We start from the raw sequence: 14,472 nt of genomic DNA, 5'->3' as shown, positions 1-14,472 counted from the left end.
ATGGGAGAACACACCCTCTGTGTGAATTAGTAACTGAGGAAGGCTCAGGGCAGCGGAGATGATGGACTGTAAGTAGAAAGGGACCATGGCTGCGTGCATCTACAGAGCTGAGCAAAGGGGATGCTCACACAGATTCCAAACCTCCGAAGAGCAGTTAACCATAAACCAGTGCATTGAAGGCTAGGCCAGAGGATCTTATAAAGAAGGTTTTAACAAAGAATTCCTCCAGAGAAAACATGAAAATCAAAGAGCTTCTCATCAAGCTGCTGCACTGCCCCTGTACCATCTCTCAGCACAGGCTCTGAAGCATTTCTCCTGCAGCCACAGTAGGATCTGCTTCACAGTGAGTGAGTGTGGGTTGTTGTTTAGTTTGGTTTGGTACTGGGAGATGAGGTTTCACTTTGTAGCCCAGGTTGACCTGGAACTTACTATGTATCTTAGTAGGTCCCTGAGTTCAAACTCAGGACAATCCTCCTGCCTCAGTTCTCCCAAGTGCTGGGATAAGAGGCATGAGACTCTATGACTGACTTATATAATATGAATTTGCTAAGTTTTCAATCACCATAATTGGAATTGGTATAAAGTACGATTTCTGTTTACTTTTTCTCCTTAATCTCAGTGTGGATTCCATCTGCCCTGTTCTTTTAAACAGAGGTTAAAAAAATGGTGCTGCTGATATTTCCAAGAACATTTCAAAATAATTTTTAATAATTTATAATATTCTTCTAAATTCTTTCCTTAAATAAGAGTTGATTATATCTAGACTATTTTGTCTCATCTACTATTCATTCACTCTGTAATGTATGCATTTATCATTTATTCCTTTAACAAGTGTCCTGAATATATTGAATGAATAAATGATAAATACATTATTTAAAATGATCTTGACCACAGTCCCAAAATTGTACCTTTCCTCTCTAGATTTCGTTGTCCTACACATCTGCTACTCTGCAGACTTCCAGCTACACACCTTTATTTCCTCCGACTCTACCCTAAACCCCTGCTAATAATTGTTCTGTTTTCTCTTTGATACTTGACTTTTACATTGGTTTTTGATTTCATATCTAAGTGAAGCCAGACAGTACTTTTTTATATATCGTAATATTGTTGAGGTTCATCCATGGTACAAAAACGGCAGGATTTCCTTTCAGTGACACATGAACAAAAAACAAGTAACAACCCTAATATAAACAGATAAGACATCAAATGGAGAGAAAGAAGGAAAAGAAGGCACCTTGGGGAAAGGACCAGACTGTTTCCACAAAACGAAAAGCATGCTATGGGTCAGAGGAGGAGTCCAGCCCAGAGCCTTGATCGACACTAAGCCTGCTGCACTAATGGCCTGTGGCAGGCCTGCCATGTAACCCCCTGCCTTCCAGCTTCTCTACCAGGCACTGGCTTGTCTCCTGAAATCCCATTTAGCTCTGAAACTCTGATTCATGTCTTTAAATAGCCAGTATTTTCCTGCTCCAAAGATAAGCAAACTCATACCGATTTCATTACTCAGGGTCAAGTATTGTTGTTTTAGTCTAGGCCCAAGAACAGGTAATCCGATCATTGCAGTGCTGAAATGTTTTTGTTTTGTTTTCTTGCTAGGAAGCCCTGGCTGACCTAGTACTCCCTGTGTAGTCCAGGTTGGTCTACAGCAGTCCTCCTGCCTCAGCTGCCCAAGTGCTACTGAGATATCTAAACTCATGAGCCAAAATAAACCTTTTATCCTTTTAAGCTAATCATCTCTGGTATTTTACTATGGTAACAGCAGATGAGCACATGGGCACAGAGGCATCTAAGTGTTATGTTTGGGTATAAAGGAGCTGCAAATGTCCATGTGCTAAATGTTTGGTCCCTGGCTAATGGGCTATTGAGAGACATCTGGATTGGGGGTGGGGTGGGTGGATATAACATCATCAACGGATTAAACTGCTGAAAAATTTAGAGGTGAACAGGCAAATAGAAGGGGGGCCTGGCTGGTGGAATCAGGTCCCTGGGCTTTGTCTTTGAAGGTACTATTTTGTCCCTGGCCCCTTCCTATTTCTTCGTCCTGCCTACCATGATGTGACCCACTGTTCCATTACATACTCTCCAGCATAATGTTCTTACCTCAATAAAGCCTTACCTCAAGACCACAGCAATGGAGCCAGCCAACCTTAGACGCTTAGAGCCAAAATCAAGTTGTCCCCACTTTGAGTGGGTTTGCCCAGGTGTTTTGTAGGATTGACAAAAAGTTACTATGACTCTAATATACCTGTTATATAGAAAATACTTCAGTGATTTCTGAACAGTCCAGATAATTCAGGGAAATAGCAGCAAGGTGGAGAGAACATGCCTGTGCATTTCTTTCTTCCTTCACTTACTTCCTGACTCACGTCTGTCCTTTAGACTTCTTGTCCAAGTAGCTACCTGGCCTCAGTTATGTAGCTACAGCACTATCCCATAAGACAGTCCTCAGACCCGCTCCAACAAACGGATGGACTTACCGCCCGAGCAGAGTCTCCAAAGTCTATCTTCAACCTCCCCATGGCCCTAATGATAGCAATGATGGACTGGATGGTGTTACTGTAGACCACCGCCTTGTACTGTTTACACTCCTCTTCTGAGTAACCAGCTTCATGGATAATTCTAAAGAGACGAGAGGAAAATAAGCACACTTCCTTTTCAGAAGTCACTCGCAGCCATAAACATAACTAATATCTCTAACTACTCACTTCATTTGCTTCACAATCGTACTTTTTCCGGATTCACCAGCACCTAGAAGAGAAAATAAAGATTTTCTCATTTGGTATTAGCACTTAAGTATCTCCAGCTCCCAGTGCGCACACACATGCGTGTGAATCACTCTGTGTCACTTACATTGAATCTTGTATTATATGAAAACAAGATACAAAGCAGCAACTAAGGAGGATGAGGACGTACAAAGGCCTAAGGTACAACACGCATATCACAGTCAGTAGGAAGTGGTCTCAGGACCAACCTCCTTCCTTCTCGACCTCCTCCTTCCCATTCTCTCTGTGTGCTGGGGATCAAACCACGGGCCTCACATATTCAAGACAAGTAAATGCTCTACCACTGAACAATACCCAGCCTTGTATTTAGGATTTGGGTAAGTAAGTAGATTTGAGCTATTCTTACCACAGGAGGAAAATTGGGTAACTGTGTGAAATGATGAATGTTAATTTTTTTCATGATAGTAATCACTTTACTATATATGGATCTCTTAACAGTATGTTGCACATCTTAAACCATAATAAAACAATAAAATTTAAAATGAACTTTGTTTCCAAACATAAGAATTCTCAGATTTAAATCTTTTTCTATTACTTCATACTACTTCCTTTCAATGTCAAAAAACTCAGCTGAAAAATTGTTTCTGTTATTGTATATTCTCCAAGCATTAAAAGAAGTCAGTCTTTGGCTGGGCATGATAGTTCGCAGCTTAACCCTAGCATTTCTGAGGCTGAGGCAGGAGACTGACACAAGTTGAAAGTGACCTTGGCTACCGGGTGAGTTTCAAGGTGGCTAGTGAGACTCTATCTCACAAAACCAAACATATGAAAATAAAATAAACCACCTCTGATTGAAAATTGAAGTATTATAAATCGTTTCACTCATGGTTTTGTTCCACATTGGTAGATATTTTAACCGTTGGGCAAATATCTTAATAGTAACTTTTGGCTCCTCTGAAGTAGAAGGACAGTGGTATCAAGGAGCCACTTGAGGGACTGGAGTGATGGCTCAGTGGTTAGAAGCACTGCTGATCTCGTAGAGGACTCAGGTTTTGTTCCCAGTACCCACACTGGACAACTCACAACCACCTGCAATTCCAGTTCCAGGGATTCAACATCCTCTTCCTGTCCCTGCAGGCACAAGACATGTAGGTGGTACATATTCATACATACAGGCAAAAGACTCATAAGATAAAAATAAAAATTAAGAAAAACATAATCCAGAGAGCTGTAGAGATCGCTCAGCATTCCGGAGCACTTCCAGGTTTGATTTCCAGCACACACAAGGCCGATCACAGCAATCCTCACTCCAGTGCCAGGAGATTTGATGCCCCTTTCTGACATCCACAGGTGCCAAGCACATACACAGCACGCATACATACAGGCAGAACATTCACACACATACAGAATGAGGAGGAAAGGGGAGGGGAAGGAGAGAATAGATGAGGGAGATAGAGGAGAAGGAAGGGGAGGGAGCAGGAGAAGGAGCATCCATATTCATGGTAACCACAGCCTCCAGGGACTCAGCATTTAAGAGAACTTGTTGCTTTTGCATAAGACCCTGTATCCTAGCACCCACATGGTGTCTTTATAACCATCCATAACTCCAGTTCCAGGGGATTTGACACAGTCTTCAGACCTCTATTGGTATCAGGCACACACGGTGCATATATACACACATGCAGGCAAAATACTCAGACACATAAAACAAAATTTAAAAATCCAGAAAAAATTAAAGGAGCTACATGAAGAAATTTTAAGGAGAAAATGTTAATAGCAAGGGCTCTGCACTGCATGCCGATCATCACTGCTAAATCCTAGCACCCGACCAGTGTGACTTACGAATGCTGGGCACGGACGGTGTGCTCCACAGTGCTTTTTCCATCTTCCTTTCACAGAAGTCACAAACTCAGGACATTCTACAAACTCCCCCTGCTTGCTACCTACAAAAGTTTTCCTCATGAGCTGCACCCTAGCTTTTTGCCATACTACTACATAAATACTGCCAGGGAAATGGGGTCCCCTTTCATTCTCACTGCATTTAGCAGTAGATGCTCTTACTATGTCACATTAGACCAATGAAGCTGTTTTGTCTGTTGAGAACATCTGAGCACAAGGCACAGGAATATCTGACAACTCCACCCATTTGTGCCCTCTTAGACCACATATTCAGAGGAACTTTGTCCCTCTTTGAGAAAGAGCCTGGGTCATGTATTTTGTGAGCCTCATTCTCCCATTTTCCTAGATGTGTTCCCACAGTGCTTTGTGCTCAGCATTACTGAAGAACACAGACTCAAGAATGCCCAGAGCTAATCACATCACAATCCTTCAAACACTAATCTCCCGTCCCCACACCCCCCAACGATGTTGTCCTGCTTCCTCTTGCCATCTGTGACCTTCTATCAACCACCACACTTGTCTCCTCTGGCAGCCCCTCTCAGAGTTCTACATGTGATACTTGCTGCCTTCCTGTGTCTGATTCTACAGGAATTCTCAGCACCTGTCACCACACAGTCAGCCAACCAGAAGGCAGAAAAGCTCTTAGGTTTATTTAAGATTTTAGAACTCATAGATGCTAAACTTAGGCATGGCCTTTGTCTTTCCCTCCTGCAGCCACAGACAGAGAACATGGAAATAGACACACACACATACACACACACACACACACACACACACACACACACACACACACACACACACAGCATCTGAAAACAAGTTGTAGTTAAATGACCTATCTGAAACATCTCAGAAGGAAACTGCCTAAGGTTTATTAAATGTTTGATATTCAACCAAATTTCACAAGATACCCTCACATTAAATAGAAAAGCAGGCATTGAATAAACAATAGGGGTATTCTTTCTTACAGACAGCCTTTGAATCTTTCATGGCATCTGCCCATAAAAAACAATTCCAAGATAAACAACCCATCATTTATTATCAACAACAGTGACTTGGCTCTGTGAAGGCACAATTGCAGGCATTATGGCCCACACATTTCTCTAAACCAGGGGTGGGTCCCCTGAGTAGCACAGGGTAGGCAGTCTCTAAAGACTTCTGCATTTCTAGAATCCTACAAGTACAGGGAGCAGTGTGGCATGCTATGGTAGAACATGCCAAAATCTAGGATCGGGACACAGGCTGACCCCACAGGCACAGAGAGCTTTGACGAATGCCCCTCTAGTCTGTGCTGTTAGTAAGACAATTTGAAGGCCAGAGAAAGCTTCAAGTGAGAGAAGCCAGTGAGGTTTGACATCCCTGCAAAGAAGAAAATCGGGGGATTGAATGAGACTGTTCTCAGTTGACTATGTATGCACAGATTAGAACTTTTGCTTTTTTTTTTTTTTTTTTTTTTGGTGTTTTCAAGATAGGGTTTCTCTGTGTAGCCTTGGCTATCCTGGAACTCACTCTATAGACCAGGCTTGCATCAACTTGGAGATCCACCTGCCTCTGACTCCCAAGTGCTGGGATTATAGACATGTGCCACCATCACCCGGCTAGAACTTTCAAACCTTACAGTGGAAGGAAACTTTTTTTGATGTTAAGATTATCTTTAAATTCTAATTTACATTTTAATCTCTTAAAATAATTGGTGACATGGGGTTCTTGGCTTATTTTGAAAGGAGCATTCAGCATATTGCTCCTATTGACATCTGTGTAGGATTGAAGTAGAAGCCATCTTATTAACTGGGTATCTACACTTTCCACTGGTGATGAAATCTCTGGACAAGAGATATCTACAGGCAGAAACCCTGAAAAAAAAAATCTTTTAAAACTCAGCAATGTATGTAATTAGTTTTCAATCCTCACTTCCACACTGAGAGAATCCTAGCACAAAAATTATAAATCCTTCTGTTGCACGTTTCAACATTCCAAATAGTGATACTCTGTCTCCTTACATCACCAAGGAAATAGTTTAAAGGTTGTTCTCTGCAAACTTCAGTCAGAACCGTTGCGTTTGAGAGGCCAGCAGGAAGCAACGTAAAAATCAAACAACAAAACCCTGTAAAGTGACAGAAGGAAAAGCCCACTTCCCCTGGAAGTACTCCACCAGGAGGCTATTTTCACTGAAATCCTGAGTTAGATAAGAAAAAACAGTCGCCCAGACTCTACCAAGTGCAGCCTCAAGGAGAACATGAAATGCTCACGAAGAACGTGTCCATCAGAGGAGTTTCCAGTGTGGAAGCATTTTGGTCACAAGGCCCAGAAGCTCAAGGTGACTGACTGGTCATGGTGATGTGAGACTTGAGAAGAGAGGAGGAGAGGCAGTGACTCCCAGAAGACGGATGATATGTGAAGACATGATTGGTCATGATGGGCCTGTGAAGCTAAATGTGGGTGCATTGAGGGGAACCCTCCCCCTTCCCCCGGGCCTCCTTGAGGAGGAAATGACTGGCAAGACACTGCATCTCTGAGAGCCAGTGCTAGGCCCAGCAGGGGTGTGAAGTGGAGCTTAGTGGAAAATAACTGCAGAACAGATGCTAGAACAGCAACAGTGCCTAAGGGGAGCCCCAGGACACAGAGGGAAGGCCGTGCAGTAGGAAGCCCCAGGAACATGGCAGCCCACCAATGGGGCCACAGAGTGCACTAAGGAAGGCTAGTGTGAGGAAGGGCAATGAGTAGGAAAACTTAAACACAGGAAGTACCAGGTCAAATAACTACTCGGTCCAAATTCCTTGAACATAATTCTGGGCTTTATTCCTAGAAAAATGGCGACCTTGTATGTGTTTGCCCTGACCTTGTTAAAGGGCAATTATCAGAAATGTTAAAATTTTAATCCTGGAAAAAAAATCTAAAGTAAAATCAGAAAGCACTCCTGACTTCAGAAAACAAGTTGTTTGTGTTGTGTATTTTTGGTGTTTGATACAGAGCTATAGTCAAGGCTGGGTCTTCAACTCACTTGTAGCTAAGGATGACCTTAAAGTTGCGATCCTCCTGCCTCTGCCTGTGGAGTGCTGAGTTATTGGCGTGGACCACCTAACTCTATGCTTCTGGGATGGAACCCCAGTGCTGTTCTGGCAATGGAACCAAGGGCTTCATGCCGAGGGACACGCCTGCCCCAGCACTGGAAAGTCGTTTGTCCAATTCTCTGTTTAGGATCGCATTTCCAACACTTACTTCCCTGCTGCAGGTTGCAGGTCACCATCAGCAGCAGCTGATTAGCTGTAACATGGGGATCTTGTCAGGTCATCGTAGGGCATGCCAGACACTACTATGGAATTTCGGTTTATAGCAAATTTAACAACTTTATTTACCTTGAATAAACGTAAACTAATGTTTTAGTTAAAGTAGAATACAAGTCAGTCACACGGCACTTAGCGAAGCTCTGTTTCATAGTGCTGAGGTGATGAAGCGATGGAGATAGAGACCTTTGCTCATTAAGATAAAGGAAAACACAGGGGATGCAAAGGCAGACCTAAATGAAGCATCAGGGGCTGTCGCTTCTCTTCCTAAATGCAAGGAGAAAAGATTGCCCTGCTTTCTTTCCCATAGGGAACTTATTTTTAAAAAAGTACAATTAGAAGAACTTTTCTCACTTTGAAACACACACACACACACACACACACACACACACACACACACACACACACACACATTTTCTCCCTCTCTCCCTGTCCTCCCTTTCTCCCACCCCCTTATAAAATGTGAACATTTGAGGAGATGGTGCTCCCAACCCCACAGTTTCAATGGGAAGGCAGATGCCCAACTTCTTTTTGTCCCAAAGACAAATGTTACTTCCCCTCCAGATAGAGGCTGGTGAGCTAACACAGAGGGTCACTGTACTTAGTTAGGAGGGGCTGTATGTGAGCGGAGGGCTGCCCAGTTCTCCTCCCTGAGGACGCCATTACTGCTCAACTCAAACACACATACTCAGCTTGGCTATACAATCTCTCAGAAGACTCTATAATATATACATTGACTATCACTTTAATGATTATTCAGTAATGAATGTAATTTCTCCACTACATGAAGAGGGTTTCTGGCCTGGGTGATTTTTGTTATCAGTTGTAATTCCTCGACAGTAGCAATAATCTATTATACTTTTTATTTTTCTCTAAGAGCTCCAAATATATTTAAATTATATTTACAATGTGCCTGATATTCTAGGAAAGAAGAATAATTTCATAATGACTGTAAACACAAAAACTTAAGACCTCAAATGAATCCACTTTCTTCAATTAATATAAAATTATTCACCAAGGCATTCATATCTAAGACAACGAGCACATTACTACAACCATGAAGAATGAATATGCAGGAAGTAAAATCATCATGCCCATGAGTTATATGCATACTTACTACATCACTAGTCACACAGCTAAGGTATTTATTCTATGAATCTCACTGAAGTGGATCAAGAAAATATGATGAGGACATGCATGTCCGTGTGTGTGTGTGTGTGTGTGTGTGTGTGTGTGTGTGTGTGTGTGTGTGTGTGGTCTGTGTGTGTTCAAATGTTTATGTGCATATTTGAAATCTGTTGGCAGCATATCTTAAGTATCCTCACCATAAACAATAATGGTAAGTGTACAGTGATGGCTATGTTAATTAGATTGATTTAACCACACATATACATATATACTAAGCATAACACTATACACTGTAAGCATACCTCTTCACATCTATCTAAAATATATATGTATATTGTATGTCAAAAAAAGAAGAAGAAAATGACCCTACTGACACCGTAACCCTGGAGCTCCAGCTCCAGAACTGTGAATGAACTGTGTATGGTTAAAAGAAAAGTGAATATGCTTGCTAGGGAAGACCGAAAAGACAGGGTAACATTCAGGAGAACTGTATGCAGCACTCTGCTCATTCCTGGCATCTCTGTCAAGCACCCCACACCATTCAGCCAATGAACTGTCAGGCCAGATAATACCACAACTCCAGTGACCCTCAAAATTACGGTGAAGAAGAATGGAGGACTAGATGCTACAGGCATATTCCTGTAAGTGTCTACAGTGATTTTTAAACCAGTGTTTCTTTTTTCACAGCAATAAAAATAGTCGATTCTATTCTACTTTGAGTCACTTTCATGGCTCCACGAGAGTCAAACAATATCAGGTCTCTATCTGAGTCTGTGTCTATGCTTTCTTAGCAAGTGTCAAATACCATGCACTGTACTTAGTTCAGTTGTCAATCACCTAACCACCAACCTCCACCAGTGTACACTACTAGGATTGAAACACCTTACATTTTCAGGTCTTACATCAAACAACAAACATCTCCCAAATGACTACATGCAACTCAGAAAAACAATCTCTCTGGATACAGGAATACCTCCCTCTCCAAGATACAGGTGAAAATCAGGTTCCTACATCGCCTTGACATTAAGGTAAGCTCAAACTATCAAGGTACAAAAAGAATGATGCAAAATTTAACCCACTAAAACCACTTTGCATGAAAAAATGATGGCAGGAATCAGCATAAAAGGATGGGGCCAAAGACAGTCCTGAGAAATTGTGAGAATGAAAAGATTCACTTATTTGCATTGCTTAAGCTTTGGGAAGTGGGTGGATGCTAAGATGGATCACCTCCAGTGGAGACTGGCCTCACACTCCCTATAGAGTCAAGGCTAACCTTGAACTCCTGATCTTCCTGCCTGTGCTTGCTTTTGAATCTAATCAGAGTTAATTCATCACCATTAGGACTGAAGGAAAAAAGCAGGATCACTCTAGTGTGCTGTAGGATATTGTTTTTGTACACTGGTTTAATAAAACATTGTTTGGCCAATAGCCAGGCAGAAAGTACAGGTGGAGCAAGCAGATGAGGAGATGTCTCATGTGGATTGAGATATAGAGATGCCAAAGTACAGAGACACCATGGCGTGCAAACCTGAGCTGTAGTATGGAGGGCTCATGGCGTATGTATGGGCTTGAGTGCAACAAGGCAGATTCCTGTCATGGCATACAGCGGCATCTGCAAGCTGTGCAGCATGGTGTATGGTGGATTTAGCTTTTGCTAGTACAAAAGAAGAAGAAGAAGAAGAAGAAGAAGAAGAAGAAGAAGAAGAAGAAGAAGAAGAAGAAGAAGAAGAAGAAGAAGAAGAAGAAGAAGAAGAAGAAGAAGGAAGAAGAAGAAGAAGAAGGAAGAAGAAGAAGAAGAAGAAGAAGAAGAAGGAAGAAGAAGAAGAAGAAGGAAGAAGAAGAAGAAGAAGAAGAAGAAGAAGAAGAAGAAGAAGAAGAAGAAGAAGAAGAAGAAGAAGAAGAAGAAGAAGAAGAAGAAGAAGAAGAGATTTGGGGGCTACATGTTGCTGCATGGAAGCATAGACCCACTGCTGAGCATAGTTCCCCCAGAGCTGGCAGTGAACACAGTTCCACCATGTGGGAAAGCTGAGGTGGGCGGAGCCAGCAGCCAAAGCAGCAATTTCAGTCCTAGTCATGCTGCAGTTTAAAGCAATAGATTCACAATTAGTCAGATTCAGATAAGATAAACCTTAAAGTTTATAGTGTGTAAAAATGTACATAGGCTTGGAAGAGAGAAGAATATGAATTAGACAGTTATATAAAGAAATGATTTTAAAACATTAAGTCTTTAAAGAGACAGTAAAGGTAATATAAAAAATAAGCCACGTAAAGTTGGATATTACACAGAGAGTCTGGATTGTATTGTCTTTGGGATTTTTAACTGCATATAGACATTTGATTGTAAAGGCTACTAAGTTATATATATTTTAAAGATATCTTGATTTCAAAATTTGTGTCTAAGGATATATTGCTTTGGAAAAGAGGTTCTGGTTTTTTGTTTCCACAGAAGAGGAGAACCTGTGGCTTGCTTCCAGGCTAATATGGATGGATCAACCAAGACCCCCTGAAAGGTCTCCAATGACAGCCATGGCCCAGATGATCCAACATCCAAAACAGCTTCAAAGCAACTGGCTGAGACAATGCAGCCTCACATACTACTCCAGTCAGGACTTGACCATAATTCTTAATTTTTCAGGATTCCCATAAGATTATCAGCACCTCCTATCAACAAGAAGTAGTATGAAAAGCTATGCCCAAATTCCCAAAATAATGTTTATAAATGCTTATTTTTATTTAAAGCAGGTTGATTATAAATGTAATCTCTAAGGAAGAAAAAGGGATATAGATATGATAGGATAAAGAGTAACAACTTATTTAAAATGTTTTAATTGCTATATATTTTAGTTTATTGATACAAATTTAAAGTTAATTTTGTTATAATGTATATATATTTCTACTCTCATTTAAGGTATTATGTTTATGTAACTCATTTAAATTGTAATGGATAATTAAGAAATACAGATTATACAGAGATATAATTCAGTTAGGTAAGTAATCACCAAACACTTCAAAGACCTACAGAATATGGCATTTAAAATGTTTTAAAAACTTTGACTTTCTGGACAGTGAGACACGTCTGCTCCTGGCAGCACCAATTTACTTCAAAGAGAAAGATGGGCATCAAAGACACTCCATATGGAGTTTATCTTCTTCTTGGCAAAGATAGCCATTTGGGCAAGAAACTGTTCTTGCCTTTACTGCTTGACAAAATGTTATATCGACTGGACATGCAGGACCCATGGAAAGGTGACCACTGAACTTTGCAAGGCAAGATGGTTCTTCGGGTTTCTGCTTCACAGAGGAAACTGCCAGACATTCTACAGGACACAGAGAAGCAACTGAGAGACTCTAGCCCTATAGGCTGAAGACGGATGCCCCAACGTTGCAGAGGAACTTTGGATGACTGTCCAGGCAGCTAGCTGTCTCTATCATTCTAGATTTTTGAAGTTGTTTACAGTGCATTTCCAGTTTACTTAGGTAATAATATATCCTTCTGGGGTCTTTGATGTAGTTGAAGACTAGATAGTTATAAGTATAATTTTCCTTGATTATGATAAAAGATAAATCAGATATGAAACTTTAGACTCACAAATATAGGATAGAATATTTTCTTTAATTTTGCCAAATACAAATAGACTAGATATTGTAACTGTAATTCTTGCTTGATAATTGTTCTATTATATGTAATTTTTCTACGTTAAAGTTAAAACCTTCCTTTTTGATTAGACAGAAAAGGGGAAATGCTATGGGATATTGCTTTTGTACACTGGTTTAATAAAACACTGTTTGGCTAATAGCTAGGCAGGAAGTACAGGTGGGGCAAGTAGATGAGGAGGAATTCTGGGAAGAGGAAGGCTGAGTCAGGAGTCACCAGCCAGACACAGAGGAAGCAAGATGACAAGGCAAAACTGAGAAAAGGTACCAAGCCACCTGGCTAACCATAGACAAAAATTATGGGTTAATTTAAGTGTAAGAGCTAGTCAGTAATGGCTCAGCTAATGGCCAAGCAGTTGTAATTAATATAAGCCTCTGTGTGTTAACTTGGGGGATGCGAGTGGGAGAGATTTGTCCCCACTAGCAGACTGGGACACAGGAAAACTTCCAACTACACTAGTGTGTCATCAAGGATAAGTCTAACTTAGTTTCCAAACTTGCTATTAAAAACTAATGTAGTCTATAAAGTAAGTATCGCTCCATCAAAGAGTGAGACAAGCACCATGGTTTTACCCATTGGCAAATTGCTTAATAAAAGATATCTGGATTATCATAATTATTTGTGCATTTAAATAATTTGGTTGAAGAAATGTACAAAGAAAACTCACTTTCACTAGATTACATCGTTAGAAAGGGTAGGAGGGCATTTTGACATCATTTGCAGATAACTGGATCGTTTTTGATTCTGTATCAAATTTTATAATGGGTAGTTTCTATTTTTATTTATCTGTTGGTAATTTCTTATACAAATACAATGTATTTAGGTCATATCTTCTCTGACAACTTCTTAAAGTTGGTTAGAACACAGAATCTGAAACCATCTCTATGAGCTCTTCATATTTTTGCATATTAAAATCCATTGTAATCTTTGAGGTGGATGTTTTTATGCATGTGTGTTCTAGAAACTGGCTTACTGATTTATACAGAATTGAATGCTGACGTATATCATTATTAAAATTTTAAATCCTCTTTTACTATGTATAATTTCATCAGAAAAGGTGTTGTTATAGTGGAGCCTTAGATTCCAATGCCAGAGACAAGTATTTTTCTATCTTGAAAACTTAAATGTTATCACTCACTGTACTGTTTATTGATTTCCCTGTACTTAAGGACTAACTTAGTTCAGTTCCCCAAGTCAGACTACTATAACTTGTTGCCCTTGCAAGTTAAAATGGTTTCCAACAAAAGTGTGGTGAGTCCATTTCACAATTCAGTTACACCTCTGCTTTTCTGAGGAAAACCATTATGCTTTGGGACACAGCAGAGACACTTTGGGTGTGCTTCTGATCCAGTTATGTAGAGTATTAAGAAAGTGGGCCTGGGGGCACACACTTGTAATTCCATCAGAGACAGGACAGTTAGGACTTTAAGAACAACCTGGGCTACAGAGCAAGATCCTGGACAAAGCAATACCAACCACAGAGTTGTAAAGGTGTGTACAATTAAGAGTAAATATTTAACAGAAAGTAGTTCTTACCTCTTTGACTTTCCCTTTAATCAGAAGATGCAGGCTGTGGAATACAGTAATTACTAGTACAATCTGATGTCACAATGCAGTTCCAGCATTCTGACCCATTATTGCTGTGGTACCATTAGTACCAGGAACAGCACAACAGGAAAGCCAACAATATTCTATGAATATCTTATGAAAATAGTTTCCTAGAATGCCCTACACCCAGGGTCACTCCAGTGATTTAATGTCCTCTTTACCTAACTTACTATACTCC

At 40.6% G+C, this 14,472-nt stretch overlaps 1 protein-coding gene across 2 annotated transcripts in view; it reads right to left on the bottom strand.

Annotated features, from left to right (window-relative positions):
* Positions 1-14,472, bottom strand: part of Gnai1 (G protein subunit alpha i1) — an 82,619-nt gene that overhangs the window by 26,154 nt on the left and 41,993 nt on the right. For both annotated transcript variants that reach the window (XM_052719760.1, XM_052719761.1), the window contains exons 2-3: positions 2,706-2,748; positions 2,478-2,619 (exon numbers count right to left, since the gene is read on the bottom strand). In XM_052719760.1, the coding sequence (XP_052575720.1) occupies positions 2,478-2,619; positions 2,706-2,748 (185 nt within the window). The remainder of the gene's footprint in view (positions 1-2,477; positions 2,620-2,705; positions 2,749-14,472) is intronic.

The sequence above is a fragment of the Peromyscus californicus genome, unplaced genomic scaffold (assembly GCF_007827085.1).
Source record: "Peromyscus californicus insignis strain IS unplaced genomic scaffold, ASM782708v3 Scaffold_6__1_contigs__length_162567912, whole genome shotgun sequence".
NCBI classification, from domain to species: domain Eukaryota; kingdom Metazoa; phylum Chordata; class Mammalia; order Rodentia; family Cricetidae; genus Peromyscus; species Peromyscus californicus.
Note: the sequence above shows the minus strand (reverse complement) of the source record. Positions and strands in the feature narration are given on the sequence as shown.